Source organism: Pungitius pungitius, chromosome 16 (assembly GCF_949316345.1).
Source record: "Pungitius pungitius chromosome 16, fPunPun2.1, whole genome shotgun sequence".
In the NCBI taxonomy this organism is placed as follows: Eukaryota; Metazoa; Chordata; class Actinopteri; order Perciformes; family Gasterosteidae; genus Pungitius; species Pungitius pungitius.
The window spans coordinates 6369700-6385354 of NC_084915.1; the positions used below are offsets into that span (position 1 = coordinate 6369700).

At 38.4% G+C, this 15655-nt stretch overlaps 2 protein-coding genes and 1 long non-coding RNA gene across 7 annotated transcripts; 1 reads left to right on the top strand and 2 right to left on the bottom strand.

Moving 5' to 3' along the window:
* Nucleotides 1-1470: 1470 nt before the first annotated feature.
* Nucleotides 1471-3904, bottom strand: LOC119196952 (uncharacterized). Of its 5 annotated transcripts, XR_009942516.1 has the most exons (7): nt 3547-3904; nt 3351-3377; nt 3077-3158; nt 2896-2986; nt 2183-2254; nt 2061-2082; nt 1472-1576 (listed from the first exon to the last, which is right to left on the bottom strand). It is a non-coding gene; the product is annotated as an uncharacterized LOC119196952 (long non-coding RNA). The 5 variants fall into 5 exon arrangements; XR_009942515.1 differs by having other exon boundaries at nt 1471-1576; nt 3077-3377; XR_005114367.2 differs by lacking the exon at nt 3351-3377.
* A 1462-nt stretch (nt 3905-5366) lies between these two features.
* gng3 (guanine nucleotide binding protein (G protein), gamma 3) lies at nt 5367-8150 on the top strand. Its single transcript, XM_037467454.2, has 3 exons — nt 5367-5587; nt 6320-6419; nt 7779-8150. Exons 2-3 carry the CDS (start codon nt 6321-6323, stop codon nt 7905-7907), a joined length of 228 nt encoding a protein of 75 aa, XP_037323351.1. The 5' UTR covers nt 5367-5587; nt 6320; the 3' UTR covers nt 7908-8150.
* A 4040-nt stretch (nt 8151-12190) lies between these two features.
* Nucleotides 12191-15178, bottom strand: banf1 (BAF nuclear assembly factor 1). The gene is made up of 3 exons (XM_037468030.2): nt 15048-15178; nt 14172-14304; nt 12191-13588 (listed from the first exon to the last, which is right to left on the bottom strand). The coding sequence occupies exons 2-3, from the start codon at nt 14295-14297 to the stop codon at nt 13442-13444; spliced, it is 273 nt and encodes a 90-aa protein (XP_037323927.1). The 5' UTR covers nt 14298-14304; nt 15048-15178; the 3' UTR covers nt 12191-13441.
* Between the last annotated feature and the right edge of the window lie 477 nt (nt 15179-15655).

Below are 15655 nucleotides of genomic sequence, written 5' to 3' on the forward strand. Positions count from 1 at the left end.
TAGATAATTACATGTAGAAATGAGTAAATAATTAGTTTTTTGCAGTATTTTGCACACTTTTCTTACCAATAGTAAAAGCTGATCTGCTTTTACATTTCCACTTTTAATCGTGACATTATCATCATCATCATCATAATTGCAAAAAAATGATCAAATTACTAAATTGTTAGATGGAAAGTAGCCCCACTAATTACACCATAATCTGCAAAGATGAAACAGGAGGTCTCTTGGACCATCTGGGGCGTGTAGACATGGACCTTGCATTCATGTAAGGATTGAATGTGCTCTCTGGGAGTCCCTGCTGAATTAATGAATAGAGATTGAAAAAAAGATGTTTCTTGAAACCAGTTTAGAAATTGCTGCAGGACATTAACCTGCTCAGCAAAAAACATTGCATGTGACAGTTGATAGCTGCTATTCAAACAGCCAAAGGATAAATCATAATTTTCATGTGAATTAGTTACCAATAGAGAGCATTTACCTTTCTATAATTGTGCATTATAAAGGTTTAAAACACACTGTGGTCTTGTTGTATGCAGAAATAAAGACAATTGGCCATTAATACGTTAACCACTATAACCCATCCACAATGAATTAACAGCAAACAAAAGCCATAAAACATATTATTCATCATCTGAAATTATGTGAACAATTATGTAAAGTTCCCATTGAAATAAGATGTCCTTATGTACCTCAAAAGAAGCTTGGGGTTCCCATATCACCAAGCTGGTCCATCAGTACCATCCAGCAGATGGAGTCCTTGAACTGCAGCCGCGGTTTATAAATCCAAATGAACTTCATTTGTGGTCTTCAGCAAAGGTAATCAAGATCGGTCAGTTTAACACAATGAAAAGCAAAAATCAAGTAGAACTTGGAGAGCTCTCTGATAGTTGCTTCATGCTGAAAAAGTTCATTTTCATTATTATCTTTTTTGCCTTGAATTCATTACAATCAACTAAAACAGTCCTTCTATCCCACATGGAAAGAACCTATATAAACATATATGTTTTAATATATGTTTTGATATAGGTAATTGATATATGTGACATATATAAAATTGGCCGTTTTCCTATATGTTTTATTATATATGTACATATATGCGCCACATATATGCCCGCACATATATGCGCTACATATATGCCCGCACAAATATGCGCCACAAATATGCGCCACATATATGCGCCACATATATGCACGCATACATGTGGGCATACATGCGGGCATATATGCGCCACATATATGCACGCATACATGTGGGCATATATGCCCGCATGTATGCCCACATACATGTACACATATATATGCATGCATAAATGTACCTATATAGGTACATATATGCACATATGTCCACCTATACATTAGTAAAATTATTAAAATCCAAACTAGGAAACAAAAATAAAAGCCCAAAATGTGGAAATTTACATTATTTATTTAAGGACTATCAAAATGTACAAAAATGACAACAACAACAACAAAAAAAATCATTTAATGGATCTTCGCATCTCTGCGAGCTTGGAATTTATAGCTGTTCCTATCTGCCCTCGGCTGGCTGCCGGCCATTTCTTCAATGTAGCATCTAGAGAAGACAAAAATAATTAGACAATATAATAATATTGTAACAATAATGAGGGAATGGCATTCAGCCATCTGTTCTGAATTAACAAATCCTGACTTTTTAACACATTCCGTGTTCTCTGGGCTGGGCTTTGAGCAAACAAGACCCTTGTTTTACACACACACACACACACCATGCTCGAAGAAGGTATGCATTAAAATCAAGCAAATCAATTACCGGCATAGACAAAATAAGGCAGGACAGAGGGGATTAAGGGTGAAGGAGGGGTGAATATTATTTATGAACACTTCAGACAACAACAATATGCCATGAGGTTATTTGCAACAATATATGTTCTACAAAATAGAGGACTACACACCTTACAGCACATTGAGCGCAATACCCCAGAAATGTGGCTTTAGAAAAGGAAAGGTGGGATCAAAAAGTGAGCAATCAATGAATTAGTATTATAGGTGCTAAGCAGATACAGTAACAATAATGGGACCTTATCCAGTCTCCATTGATGCCTAATATACATTGATACAAGTAGGCTATGGTTAAAGTGGTGAACTTATAAAGTCTTAAAAGTTTTGTTTTCCCTTCTCAACACATTATGCATTTACTCACCAATAATGGCTGCCTTTTTTATTTTGTCCAGGGCAACCAGCTGCTCCCCGTCCCCTCTGGTTGGCTTCCCACCTTAAAGTAATATTTCAAAATTATTATGAAAGGCGGGTAAAATGAAGGTGGAGTAAGCAAGAGTTTTTTTTATATATACACACACATTACATTTTCTTGAGGTGCAAGGAAATACAAAAATAGCAAGTAAAAAAGCGATGGTATGCCCGCACACAAACATGATTTATTCCACTGCATGTAACGCCTCGGCTCGGCTCGCTTTGCTTTTCCACTGCGTGGTACGACTCGTCTCAGTACGGCACAGCTCGGTTCGCTTTAACTGAGTTGCTTTTCCACTGCAGAAGTACCACTTCAGTGTTTTCATGTCACGTTTAAAGTACCGTTACGGTACGCTTAGAACATCAACAGACCAGGTACCATTTAAAGCGAGCCGTACCATGCTGTACTATGCAGTGGAAAAGTGCCATAATTGGATCCTACAAAGCATACAGTTTATACTCATCCTTACTACATAATGTTATTCACCTGTGGTTTCGCTGAGTTTTTAGTTGTTGCCGCAGTCTTGTTAGAGAAGAAAAACATCTTTTCAACAATTTTATGCATGTGGGGCAAGTAAATTACATATTACCACTAACTATCCAAACATAAAAATCTCTATAGCTTAGTTAATAACACACACTGAATGCAGACTGGTAGTGTACCTTGTTCTTTGTGTCATGACGCGCCTCATCATCCACTTTCTCCTCCTCCTCCTGTCTCGTATTTAGAAACATTTTTCTTTTTCACGACAACCTTTGGAGGGAGAGGGAGAAACAGAGGAACCATGAATGTATTGTAATGTAATGTAACAGCACACACACAGGATGCAGACTGGTAGTGTACCTTGTTCTTTGAAAGTCTGTCATGACCCTCCTCCTGCTTCTCACCCTCCTGGTGCTTGTTTTTGGAAGACCCTCCCTTTTTACTGTCAACCCACAAGACACTGACTTTTAGCCCAACTCTTATTAACTTGCGTTACACCACCTTGCACATATATCTTGGCAAAGCACATTAAATCATCATAGATGACACAATTACAAACCTACAAACATACACATTAAGAAACAAGAGAGGGGAGATAACTTAAACTAAAGCACCAATTGGTGCAGTCAGTTACCTTTTTTTAAGCCTTCTCAGTCTTCCCCTGCCGAATTAAGAGACTTAACATTAACATTAGCAAATAGCTAATGTTTGCTAATGTAGCTAACAGCCAGCATGCTAAGCTAGTCAGGTAACAAGATCCATTTTACACTTCTTTACGTGCGAGCAAAATTTAATGTAATATATACATAATAGAATGTAACATAACTTACTTGCCACGTCAATAATTTTGGCTGGGTGAACCGGCCAGGGTTGGCGGCCGTTTCGCCATTCCACCAGCTTCTCGTTTTGTTCAGTCGAGGCAAAAAAATCTTGAACTGAAAAGTTCCGGACACAGTCAATCGCCAAAATACTATGCGCCCCACTATCATCACCCTCAGTCCATTCAAGTAGTAAAAAGCAGTAAAAATGGAGACATCAGCGTTTCGCTATGTCTCCATTTTTACTACTTTTTACTTAGTCCCAGCCGTTATCTTTCGGCGCGAAAGATACGATCGCAGCTGCATGTGAATGACGTCATCCACAAGCGGCCCAGCGCGGTTGATGACGTCATTCGCACGCGACGCTGTAGCGGAGCTGTACAAGTATCTAAAATTAGAGACAAGTGTCTTTATATGTGGCATATATGCGCATATATGCAGCATATATATTGTCATATATGCGCATATATGTGGCATATGACAATATATATGCTGCATATATGCGCATATATGCCACATATAGGTCGCCTATATGTAGCATATATACGCATATATGCAGTATATATGTACATATATGCAGTATATATGTACATATATACTGCATATAGGTTTCATATATGTGCATATATCCACATATAGGTTCTTTCCATGTGGGATTTCTCAAATACATTACATGTTTTACATATACGTAAGTTAAATCCACAGTAACATTTAATCTTTGATAAAACCACCAACAAAACAATTAACAAACTAGCAATTTAAATAATAATAAATTAAATTAAATGAATAACAATAATAATTAAGTAATCAAGCATATTTGCATGTTAAGTGGATTCAACAAATAACTCCATTATTGATTAAACCATTATTGTTACACTATTATACCTATATTTATTATAAGAATGTAAATAAAGCAAAAAAGCGTTGCTTGTATTTTAGAAAAAACGTTCTAAATAAAACTCACGACGACTGCCACAAATGTACGGCAAGCACTGAGGACAAACTAAGGATAAACAAGCGAGAAGGAGAAAGCCTGCCTATCAAAGACAGCACAACAGGAGAGAGAGGTCACCAGCGAAAAACCCAAGTAAGCTACATGGTCGTAGCACCATTGCGGAAGAGCTAGCCTAGCAAAGATGGAGTCTGACAGTTTTCCAGCCATCAGTTGCGAGTAAGAAAGATCCTGTCTGCTCGAGTGTCCTCTGAAACAATGGAGAACAGTTATCCCATGAGGGAAACGTATTTTTGTAAAACAGTTACCGACACACATGAAAAATGATTTGTTTTCACTCAAATAGTCAAAGCTGTTGTGACATAATGCTCATGCAACTCTTTCCTCAACAGGGTCTTTGGTCTGAAAGCCTCAAAAAACATCAACTGCGCTTTTCAACTCAAAGCAATTTAGTTTTATCTTTATTATTAACGTATTTGAGAAAGCACACATTCTTCCCATGTGTAGGTTATGACAGATACAGTAAATAGCTGCAACATCTTCACAATTTCATCAGTGGTGAACCACTAAATCAGACTGCAGCAGTCCCCATGGCAACAGAGGAGAGGGTGCGCGTCACAAAAGGGTGAGAGATATTTAATGAGCTGGGCCACTTTATTTCAAATCCCAAGCTTTACATAATCTTTCAGCCCTAAAAACAAAATCATCCTTTCTCTACGATAAGTTGAAACTTGAGAGATATCCATCAGCCCCAATTTCCAAGGCACAGATATGGTACAATCCACCTTCATGATGAAACCCTCACCAATGGTTTCCCCCTCCCTGTCTGGCATGTACCACTTACTGCTGTGGGGGAGGGGGGGAGGGGGGGGGGTGATACTATCCATCCACCAGAAACCAAGTGCTCATTGTGGATGGATTGCGGTGAACTGGACTGTATAAAGCAGGGTACCAGCCAGGCTGTTGTCTGTGAGGGGTGGGGTCCGGCTACACTGATACCACCAAACGTAAGCTCACAGAGGGTCACAGAGAGGAAGAACAGGAGAGGAAAAAAGGAGAGAGAAGAGGGGGGAGGATTACCTGAGGATAACTATAATACGGGTAAGGAGAAAAAGGGGGTGAATGGAGATGGAAGGAAAAAGACAACAGATTTATTCATAATCTTTAGGAATACATATGGCTGCTCATGTCATCGTACATTTGATATTTTTGTGGCTACTCTTGCTGGTAGTGGGGGAATCTGTTGAACACGGTGAATACATCTGACCATTTGGCCTAGTTAACATTTGAAAGAATGCACTAAATGCCTTTGTTGAAGAATAAGATGACACACGGTATCAGATGTGCCGATTTTATAACAATGTTGACCAACATGTATTCTCCATTATTGGGGACTGACTTGTTTCATGTGATTTTGCTTGCTCGGCCAAATATATGAATAAGTAATCAATATTATAACTGATCAGTATGGATTTTATCATGTGACATATGTTGCACGTTGTATTTGTCTTTAGACTCTTAGCTCACAAAATGAACTGTAGTTCATTTGATTAACCGTCCACACTCCCCCACCGAGAAAGCAAACTCTGCAGTCAACAACCCTCAGTGTGGGAATAGGAAATATTAGTTTGAACCACAACTTATTCCAGTCTATAAACGCGATTCAGTCAAATGTCGCTATTTAGAAATAGACTAAGGATACAAGGGTGTATGAATGCACCATTCTATGCTATAGGGGAACTGTTTCATCAAACACTCTAAGAAACAAATGTAAAGGTTTACAGAGGGTAATTCCATCCATGAGGACTTAAATGTTTGTGTCTTTGTGGCCAGGATGAAAGGAGACACCCCAGTGAACAGCGCCATGAGTGTCGGCCAAGCCAGGAAGCTGGTGGAGCAACTGAAGATAGAGGCGAGTTTTTGCAGGATAAAGGTAAGAAAACACTTTGGATTCAAATATGAAAGATAAAACTGGAATGGACTTAAACACATAAGACTGCGAGGAAAATTGAAACAATTGACCAGTTAGAAAAACAATACCATGAATACATTTACACACTAAAACTTAATTGGACTTCATCAGGAATCAGGAATAGAAAAAACAAATGCTGCTCTCAAAACACGTTCCGATATTTACGGTAGCAAATATTATAGATCTAGAAGTCTAGTATATGTCTATAAACTGTATGTTAGCATAATACTAGCATGACTGATAGCTTAACCAATTAAACCCGCCTTCAGACTGAGAAAAGACACCTTTTGATAAAAGATTTGTTTATAAAAAAAGCCTCAAAATTCAATCAGTGGTGCCTGGACAGCAATGAAAAATGTTGACTTGAAGGAAATCCCCGTTGACCCTCTCGAAGTCAATGAGTTTACAAAGGTTACTTTCTTCTGTCGTGTTCTTAACGGCATTAAAAAAACTTTGCATAGGGGATTTTCCTCTTTAAAAAAATTAAACATATTAAATTTGCAAAACACTCATATTAGCATGTTTAAGACATTTTTAAGCTGCTGGTCAAAGCATTCTTTTTTTGCATTGGGGACGATTATCTTCTCTTATAATATAAACTTATAATATAGACTTATAATATAAAAATATTTTAATGTACCAACAAAATTCTGATTTATATACTTCCATTTTCTAAAAACTGCTCATATTCAAACTATATGTACTGATGCCCATATTTATCACCTCAAACTATGTTATTGATTCTGTATTGTTCCATTGGTCAAATATGCCTGTTTACTGCTGTACTCTCATAACTTTGTACCAGCAAACCTTTTTCTTTTTTTTCTCCAAATGAATCGACATTGAACTCGTTATTTGCATTTTGAAAAGTTCACACATATTACAAATTCACAAATTATTTGTGTGACCATTTGGTTCAAATAACACCTGCCACAATTCATTTTAGTTTTTTACTTCTTCAGCCTAATCTCATCTGTCAATTAAAAAAAAGACTGAGGCTTAAAAACTGTCAATAGTGTGGATAAAATAAAGAAAGAGACAAGTGATCCTCATGGGGGTCAAAGGGACAGTTCTTTTTATAAACTCTGCTAAATCTGTATCACCCTGAATACATTGTTTTTGATAATCTGCAGATAAATGAACAGTTGAATCCACAGCATGCAAACACCATCAAATTCAGTCTTTAGGTGGAAACCTTTCATTTCATGCGGAATATTTATCCAGATTCTGAGAGAATAATCAAATCACATGAAAATAGCAAAATATGGAATGTACTAATGTTGATGAAAGGCCCTAAATCAAAATCCTCCTCATCTGCAGGTGTCAAAGGCAGCGGCCGACCTGATGGCGTACTGCGACACGCACTCCTGTGACGACCCACTCATCAGCCCCGTGCCCACCTCAGAGAACCCGTTCAGGGAGAAGAAGTTCTTCTGCGCTCTTCTTTGAGACCAATCAGGGATTGTTGTGATTGATAGTACACTGTACAGTATGTACATGTATGTACAGTGTGTACATGTACTTCGGATCTGAATAAGACATCAATGTACAATAGTAACCTGCATAAAAGCTGCCGATGTACAGTACACATTATCAACTACAAAGTGTCTCGAACTAAATTCTTTACCTGCAGATTTGTCTTGATGTTGAGGGAAAAGAAATAAATCAGTCAGATATCATTAGGAAAAATAAGACTGGAAGTCAAGATAATTTCAAGAAACAGCGCTCATCTGATTGGAAAGACCTTTCATGCTCATCATTATATATATATATTAGGGCTGGGACTCGATTAAAAATATTAATCTAATTAATTAGAGGCATTGTAATTAATTAATTGAAATTAATCGCATTTTAATTGCATAAATATTTGACCTGAGAACAGTGAGAAGTATTTTTTTTCACATGGATTTTTATTTTTGTTCAACTAATTCCAGCAGACAAGTGTAGAAATAGCATATTTAGAAATATAGTACTTTCAGAAATTCAGGTAGCCTATAGGTAAGTAGACCTTCTGTAAACTATGTTTTTTTAAGTAGACCAATACTTTCAAGTACATTCAGAACATTGGTTATTTTTTCAGACGTGGACTTAGTTACCCTGGTCCTTAAACCAGTCATCTGGACCCTCAGACTGGTTTAGCTCCATAGGGGAGTCGGTATGGATCTCCTCAATTCACACGCGGGAATCAGCACACATGTCGAAAAAAGTGAAATAAGGATCACAGCATAAAAGTAGTGAAATCAACTAGGGCTTTATTAGAAATACCATTATATGACTTTACTTGACCTGCAATTCTATTATAACGGTATGGAACGGTTGTGGATTCCAGCCTGAGAATCTATGAGAAATGAGGTTGGATTCAAAAGCATCAACAGGTGTGTGGTGGAACAGTGCAGGGAGATAGCAGGAAGGCTGAAGTGTGGAGGATCCTCAGTTCAAACCTGCTCTTTCAGAAGGAGGGTTTGGTTGCAGTCAGGGCCTCAAACTGTAAACTTTGAAACAGTTTTGAGGTTTAGTAAACAATCCCACGGTCTAATAGGAGAAACGGACACAATGAGGCATGTTCTTGAATAGCACAAGGGAACAACTGAAGGGCTGCAGGCTCCAACCTGCTGTCTGAGGTTGTGGGTTCGTGCCCCTTCATGCAGACATCACTTCTGCTTTGAAAGAGTTTTGAGGTTTGAGTAGCAGTCTCAAGGTTAAATACGAGAAACAAAAATAAAATTTGTGCATGGTGAGGTAGTGCAGCACAAGAGCTGAGGAGCTACTGTCCTTACCCTGTAGGTTGTGGATTCAAGCCCAGTGTGGGGTTTGAGCCTTTGGCTTTACTTCAGGTTTGAGTAGCAAGCTCAAGGTTAAATACAACAAACAAAGGGTTGGTTAGTGTGTGGTGAAGTAGCACAGGGGAAGAGCTGCTGACATAAGCCCCTGCACTGCACTTGGAGGTTGTGGGTTCAAGCCCAGATGTGGAAAAAGCATTTGAAACTGTTTTAAAGTTTAGCTCACATGCTCAAGGTTAAATAGGAAAATCAAAGTTTCTACAATGTGACCAGGACTGGTAGTGTAGGGGTGAGTGCAGGGTGCCAAAAGCCTCTGTGCGCACCGCCAGTGGGTTCAAATCCCACCCGCCAAGTCTTGAGCGCACTACTGCGGAGGTAGTAGTGGGGGCATTGTCCCCACTGGTTGTTTCAGAGAAGTGAACCCTAGGGGTTATGCAGAAACACAAGGCGTGTTCACTTGAGTTATGATGGCATTGTCAAGAATGATGAAGAATCTTTTGAATGATGACTAAACTTGATGTTAATTGCTTTGCCTTTAGCACTTATTAGCCATGCTAGGGTTCCACCTTTTTGACGGGAGAGAAGGCCAGATGAGCAGATGTGTCTCATTCAGTGGTCACACTGACATGAAACTTATTACAGCCTCTGAGGGTATTTTTCAAGACAATCACATGTTTGTCTACTTCAGGGCATCCTGTGGACCTTAAACTGACAGTCTGGCACAGGGTGTAGATTTGTTTACCCTTTTTAGTGCATCCACCCTCCAATTCTCTGTTACATTCAACTCACTTGTGCCTTTACCAATGCAGGAAGGATGAATAGCATGGTTGATCCTCCAAGATGCACCAATCCGTCTCTGGGGCAATATTCCATTATGATTTTTTATAAATGTCAGTTACCCAAAACTAAAAAAGGATTTAGGAAGAGCCACCATGTCCCTTGAGGGTTGAACCCAGATAAGGTTTAAAGTACAGAAATTTGGGGCATTTGGCATTAGTGACAGGGACGTGTAGGTTGCTCCATCTAAGATCATTCCAGTCATGTGATGGGAAAAAAAATATTGTGAAAAAGTCAAAATATGTAGGGTCAAAAAATGTCACAGAAAAGATTTTCTTTAAATAATAGGTAAAACATTATTATAAAAAATATATGTAAGGTCAATATATATAATATATATATATTATTAGGGCCGGGACTCGATTAAAAATATTAATCTAATTAGAGGCTTTGTAATTAATTAATCAAAATTAATCGCATTTTAATTGCATAAATATTTGACCTGAGAACAGTGAGAAGTAATTTTTTTCACATGGATTTTAATTTTTGTTCAACCAATTCCAGCAGACAAGTGTAGCAATAGCATATTTAGAAATATAGTACTTTCAGAAATTCAGGTAGCCTATAGGTAAGTAGACCTTCTGTAAACTATGTTTTTTTAAGTACACCAATACTTTCAAGGACATTCAGAACATTGGTTATTTTTTCACACATGGACTCTGGCAGTTTGGGTTGGGTGTGGGTCCTTGTACTCGTAGTCGGGCTAACGTCCACGCTAGCTGCTAATTGTTTCGCGTTGAGGTGATACTTGAGGCTCGATGTGAATTCCTTGTTGCACAGCTTGCACACAACCACGCTCTTATCGACGCTTCCATCCATGTGTTTATTATAATAAGATTTCCCATTCACGGGGCCAACCGACACAGTCTCGCCAGCTTCTTCGTTCATGTTCACTGTGGTTTGTTGTTGTCTGAAGTCATGAACGCTAGTTGGTGCTCCAGTATAATCGGTCCTCCGAAACTCATCCAGTGAGAAACGTTCCGCGGTGCGGTAAAAATGCGTAAAAAATGTTTAATGTGTTATTTTTTGTGTAATTAATCTTAATTCACATTGTAATTAATTAATCGTAATTAACGCGCTAAAGTCCCGGCCCTAATATATATATATATATATATATAAATATATATATATATTACATAAATATATATAAATATATATATATATTACAGGCGACAGAAAAAAAAAACCTTGTGGCCATGTGGGAGTGCCTTAACGGTCACAGGAAAACAGACTCATGGATCCTGCAGCATGTGACTCTTACTGGGAGGAACTCCCACATTAGGTCTGGATCGTGTTGGTGCTACTGGCCTCAGCTGCTGCTCTGATAAAGCAGGGTGATCAGTTCTGTCATAACAAGCGGCCCATGCATTTGAAATCTGATTTGAGGGAAGACAAATATAAAAGACAGGCCTATAGGAGGTAATGAAGTACATTCCATGTGATTACTTGTAGGTGGAGGTAATAACATTTCTTCACATTTAATGTGCTTCACTTACAGTTGTCTTCATTCTTTCTTTAACATTTAGATTTGCTTTAAGAGCAACATCCAATCTCCAGTCCACACATTCTATCCTGCAGCAAGGGTGTATGCGTTGGTGCTGCTGTGAAAGGAAAGCAGCTTATGGGCACTGCTCCTTTAAAAAAAAAAACTTCCAGGGCATAAGGACATAATCAACGCCTTTAAAGGAAAGTCACATATTTAAATTACATGAACCTAATATTTCTTTTAAACAAATCAAACAGTAGTTTGTACTTTTAACAAATGGTCGGTCATCGTTTTAAACAATCAGACGTGAGACTCTGCAGAGCAATTCAAAAAGTGTCAGTCACTTTGGGTGTTAAGTCCTCCATCTACAGTGAAGGTAATGAGTTACCATGAGTTTGATGGCACTCTTAACATAAAATCTTTGGACCCCCAGATCCTGAACAATTAAAAACTATGAACCAATGCATTGACAATATCAAGCAAATACAAAATGTAGAGCTTGGGCTCAAGAGATCATAGAACATCATGTCTTGAAATAAAACCTCATGCGTTCAAAGATTCTCATTTGTGTTTTTATTTCATACAAATCTAAATTCAGATGACATGTTGGGGGGGTTGGGGGGGGGGAGAATAAACATTTGCAAATCCAATACTGGTCTTTTTTTTATCAAAAGCAAGAAAAAGCTGTTACACCGGTGACCTCCTCAAACTGCTTGTGGAAACGGCCTGGACATGCAGGTTTGATAGCTCAGCTTAACAAATCTTAAGGCATATTTAGGAAACACAGCTGAATGAAAATCAAGATCAGTCATTATAACTGACAGAAGCCTGTTGGTGTAACAACACATGCTACATGTTCTGCCTGCATCATTTAAAGCTACCGGAAGTGAAGTTTAGAAGAAGCAGCAGATTGGCTGGTGCGCCTGGATGTGTTCTACTCATCAGCAATAGATTGACACATTGTTGAGAGTAATTGCTTCTGCATCTTTATTTAGATAATTTTCCCACCATCAAGTCAATGCTACTACTTGATTTAAAAGATCAAAAGTTACATTTTTGTAATAAAATAAAAGATCAACATCTTTTCTGAGACCAGTGTGGCATAAGGTTTGAGGTTTTGTATTTGTCACATAAAATCTGCAAGATACTTCAAACAGACCATCCACCTCTTTGAGAAATCCTTTAAACATTGTTGGTGATGCAAAACTGTGCAACAATGAACCATTTAAAATAACACAGCTTACATTAACTTTCAAACGGCTTTAAAAACAGGCAATTGGGGGACGAAGGCCGAGAGAGCTGACACTAAAGGTTTAAATATAGAACAAAGTGGCCATTTTTTGGCTTGAGAAATATAAATTCTCAGCATTTACAATAGATGAACGACGAATTTAAAATTCAACCTTTGATAAAAATGCAGTTTTTTTACTGATCTCGGACAAATTCAACAGGATGAACACAAGCAGCTCCCCCCCCCCCTCCCAATTACACGAGTCCTGCATTTAGTGTGCCTACGTCATAGTACTGCTAACATGCGCATAATGGACAACGGCCATTATTATAATTAGATTCACCCGTGCTTTTACTACAAAAATGTGATGACTGCAATAAGAAGGGCAGACAATTTCAAGAGTAAGCAAGTATCAGCCTAGACATACTAGTGATGAGAGAAGGACCATGAGAAGGAACAATGTAAAATGTTAGAACTCAAAAGATGTCAGAAATAAACAAACAGCTTTAGGTAGAAGTACAAAATAAATCGACTTCAACAACCTCATTTGTGTGAGTTCATACATGTGGTGCAGCCGATTTGAATAAAGATTACTGAAGAGGTAATGTACAGTTTGGACTTCAGAAGTTGAAAACCATTGGTGAATAATTTATAAGAAGGCGTCACACCATTCTTTCAGGCAGCCATAGCAGTCACCTTGTTGTTTCACATTTGCTTTGCAAGTGTCCTTCAGCCAATCCCGGAAAAGCTCCTCATCTTTCTTCAGCACTAGAAACTGCCCGAGGACGACATACGCCTGTGAAGACAGAAAAAAAAAAAAATGAATCAATGCACCCGTATTAACCACATCGATGGCCTTGTTGTCAAACGGCCGATTCGATGACACACATCTTTCCAGCTCTATGGTGATGAATGAAAGAATAGATTATAGTTATGTAGAAAGGGGACGGCTTGAGACACCTTCAAGTTCTATGCAAATAGAGCTTAAGGACATTTGTCTTGTGAATGCCGTTTTTCTGAGTAACTGAAAAGGAGCGCTGGATGGTTTGTTTATTAATCAAGTTTGGCTTGATTTATTTTGACTGCCAGTATGATAACGTTTCATTGGGTTAAAAAACAAACTGGTTCATACTATAAAAAAGCTACCTTTTAAAAAATGTAAAAATTCGGTTACTTAAAATAACATTACACAAACTCAAATATCCATGTTACTTTGATACAGAAGGGCTATTACAGAAAATAACTACTATGACCAACTATTTGTTGCATTGCTTATTTTTTGTATTGATTTCAAAAACTGAATACATTCAAGCACCCCCCATAAGCAGTGCATTTGATACGTGGTAAATCATTTTATATCACATAGGGCAAAGAAATACCTTATCGAAACCTTTTTCCTCCAGTCTTTTGCCAAGGACATCTCCGATGCCCGCAAGAGCCCCGACAGGCTTCTCGCCCATGGGCTCGGCCACAAAATCTTTATGTTTTTGGGATGTCGACGACATGGCTGCTCTGTAGGCGGAAAAACAACAACTTATTTGAAACACAGAAGAGAGATAGTCAAACATCATGCTTCAGATAAAATGCCTGCTCTATGTCAGATGTCGAAGTGTCAAATGGGTCAAATGCAGAGAACAATTACCTGTATGTGCAAAATAATACTTAACGTTACGTCGCTTGCGTTAAATGTGGTTTAAGCTTTAATATATTTGAAGAACCCGTAGCTTTGACAAAAAAGACCCTACCGCTGCAAACGAGCAGGCTGCAGAATGCGGTAATTAGTTAATAACACTAACCGTTAATTATCTAAAAGTAAAAAAAGACTGCGTAGTATTTAAATTGACTACAGCACCACATGCAGTTACTCTCATCGTTACAGTCAGCGACAAAGCGGGCACACGGCTATCGATTTGCGCGCGCAGTCCATTGCTAACAACTGTAGCACAAACAGCTAACGTTCACGAGGCTCTCATCGTGTTATTGTTCGGTTCATTACAAACCACATCAGCTTGTCACAAGGGGTGCTGTCGTTTTTTTATGAATGGGAATGTTCCTCAACTTATTATCGATTAACGTTGAATTAGAACTTCGACCCGAGAGAGTACTGCAGATAGCTTACAATTCAGGCGCCTTCAAAAGCATTTAACAGGAGCCATTGATAAACACTTTTAACTGTTGTAGTGTGATGCTACTTTTTGTTTAGGGCATGTAAAAAAAAAAGGCACGTCTATTGTGACGGAGCATAATTAACTTACCAAATACTTTCCCGTGCTGGCAGAATTAGCGTAGCTGCCTGAAGTGTTGGTCGCTTTCAGTTTCCGTCAGGCACCGGCGACCACAATGCAATGCGCCAGCTTCTTACGTCCTTACGTCACGAGATGCCTTTTGAGGGTTGCGCTTCTGATCGACGAGTTATAAGAGTGGTTCTCACAGGGGGGCACACGTACCGCTGGGGGTTACGTGAGATTTAAAAATATATTTGAAATGATCATCCATTAAAAACACCTACAAAAATATTTATTTAATAAATATTCAATAAAATATGTGTATAATTCATGAACTGAATTTTATATTTAGTGGGTTATTCAATTGAATTATCCTAAAACCATAGTGTCTCCCCCAAACCAGAATGGTTCGACCCAACCTGGCACACACCACCTATCCATCACTGTTTCTTAAGAGGAAACTTTCTGAATTCTCAAAGTCTAGGAGCCATTCGTGATGTTTGTGTACAACATGGTATTGGGAGCCAATCTCAGGTGTGAGTATTCGTGTGACAGGGAGTCTACATATGGAGGCACAGGTGCAATTGACACAGGAAATGATGCATGGGTGACAGGGAGATGGCACAGTTTTTACCGCT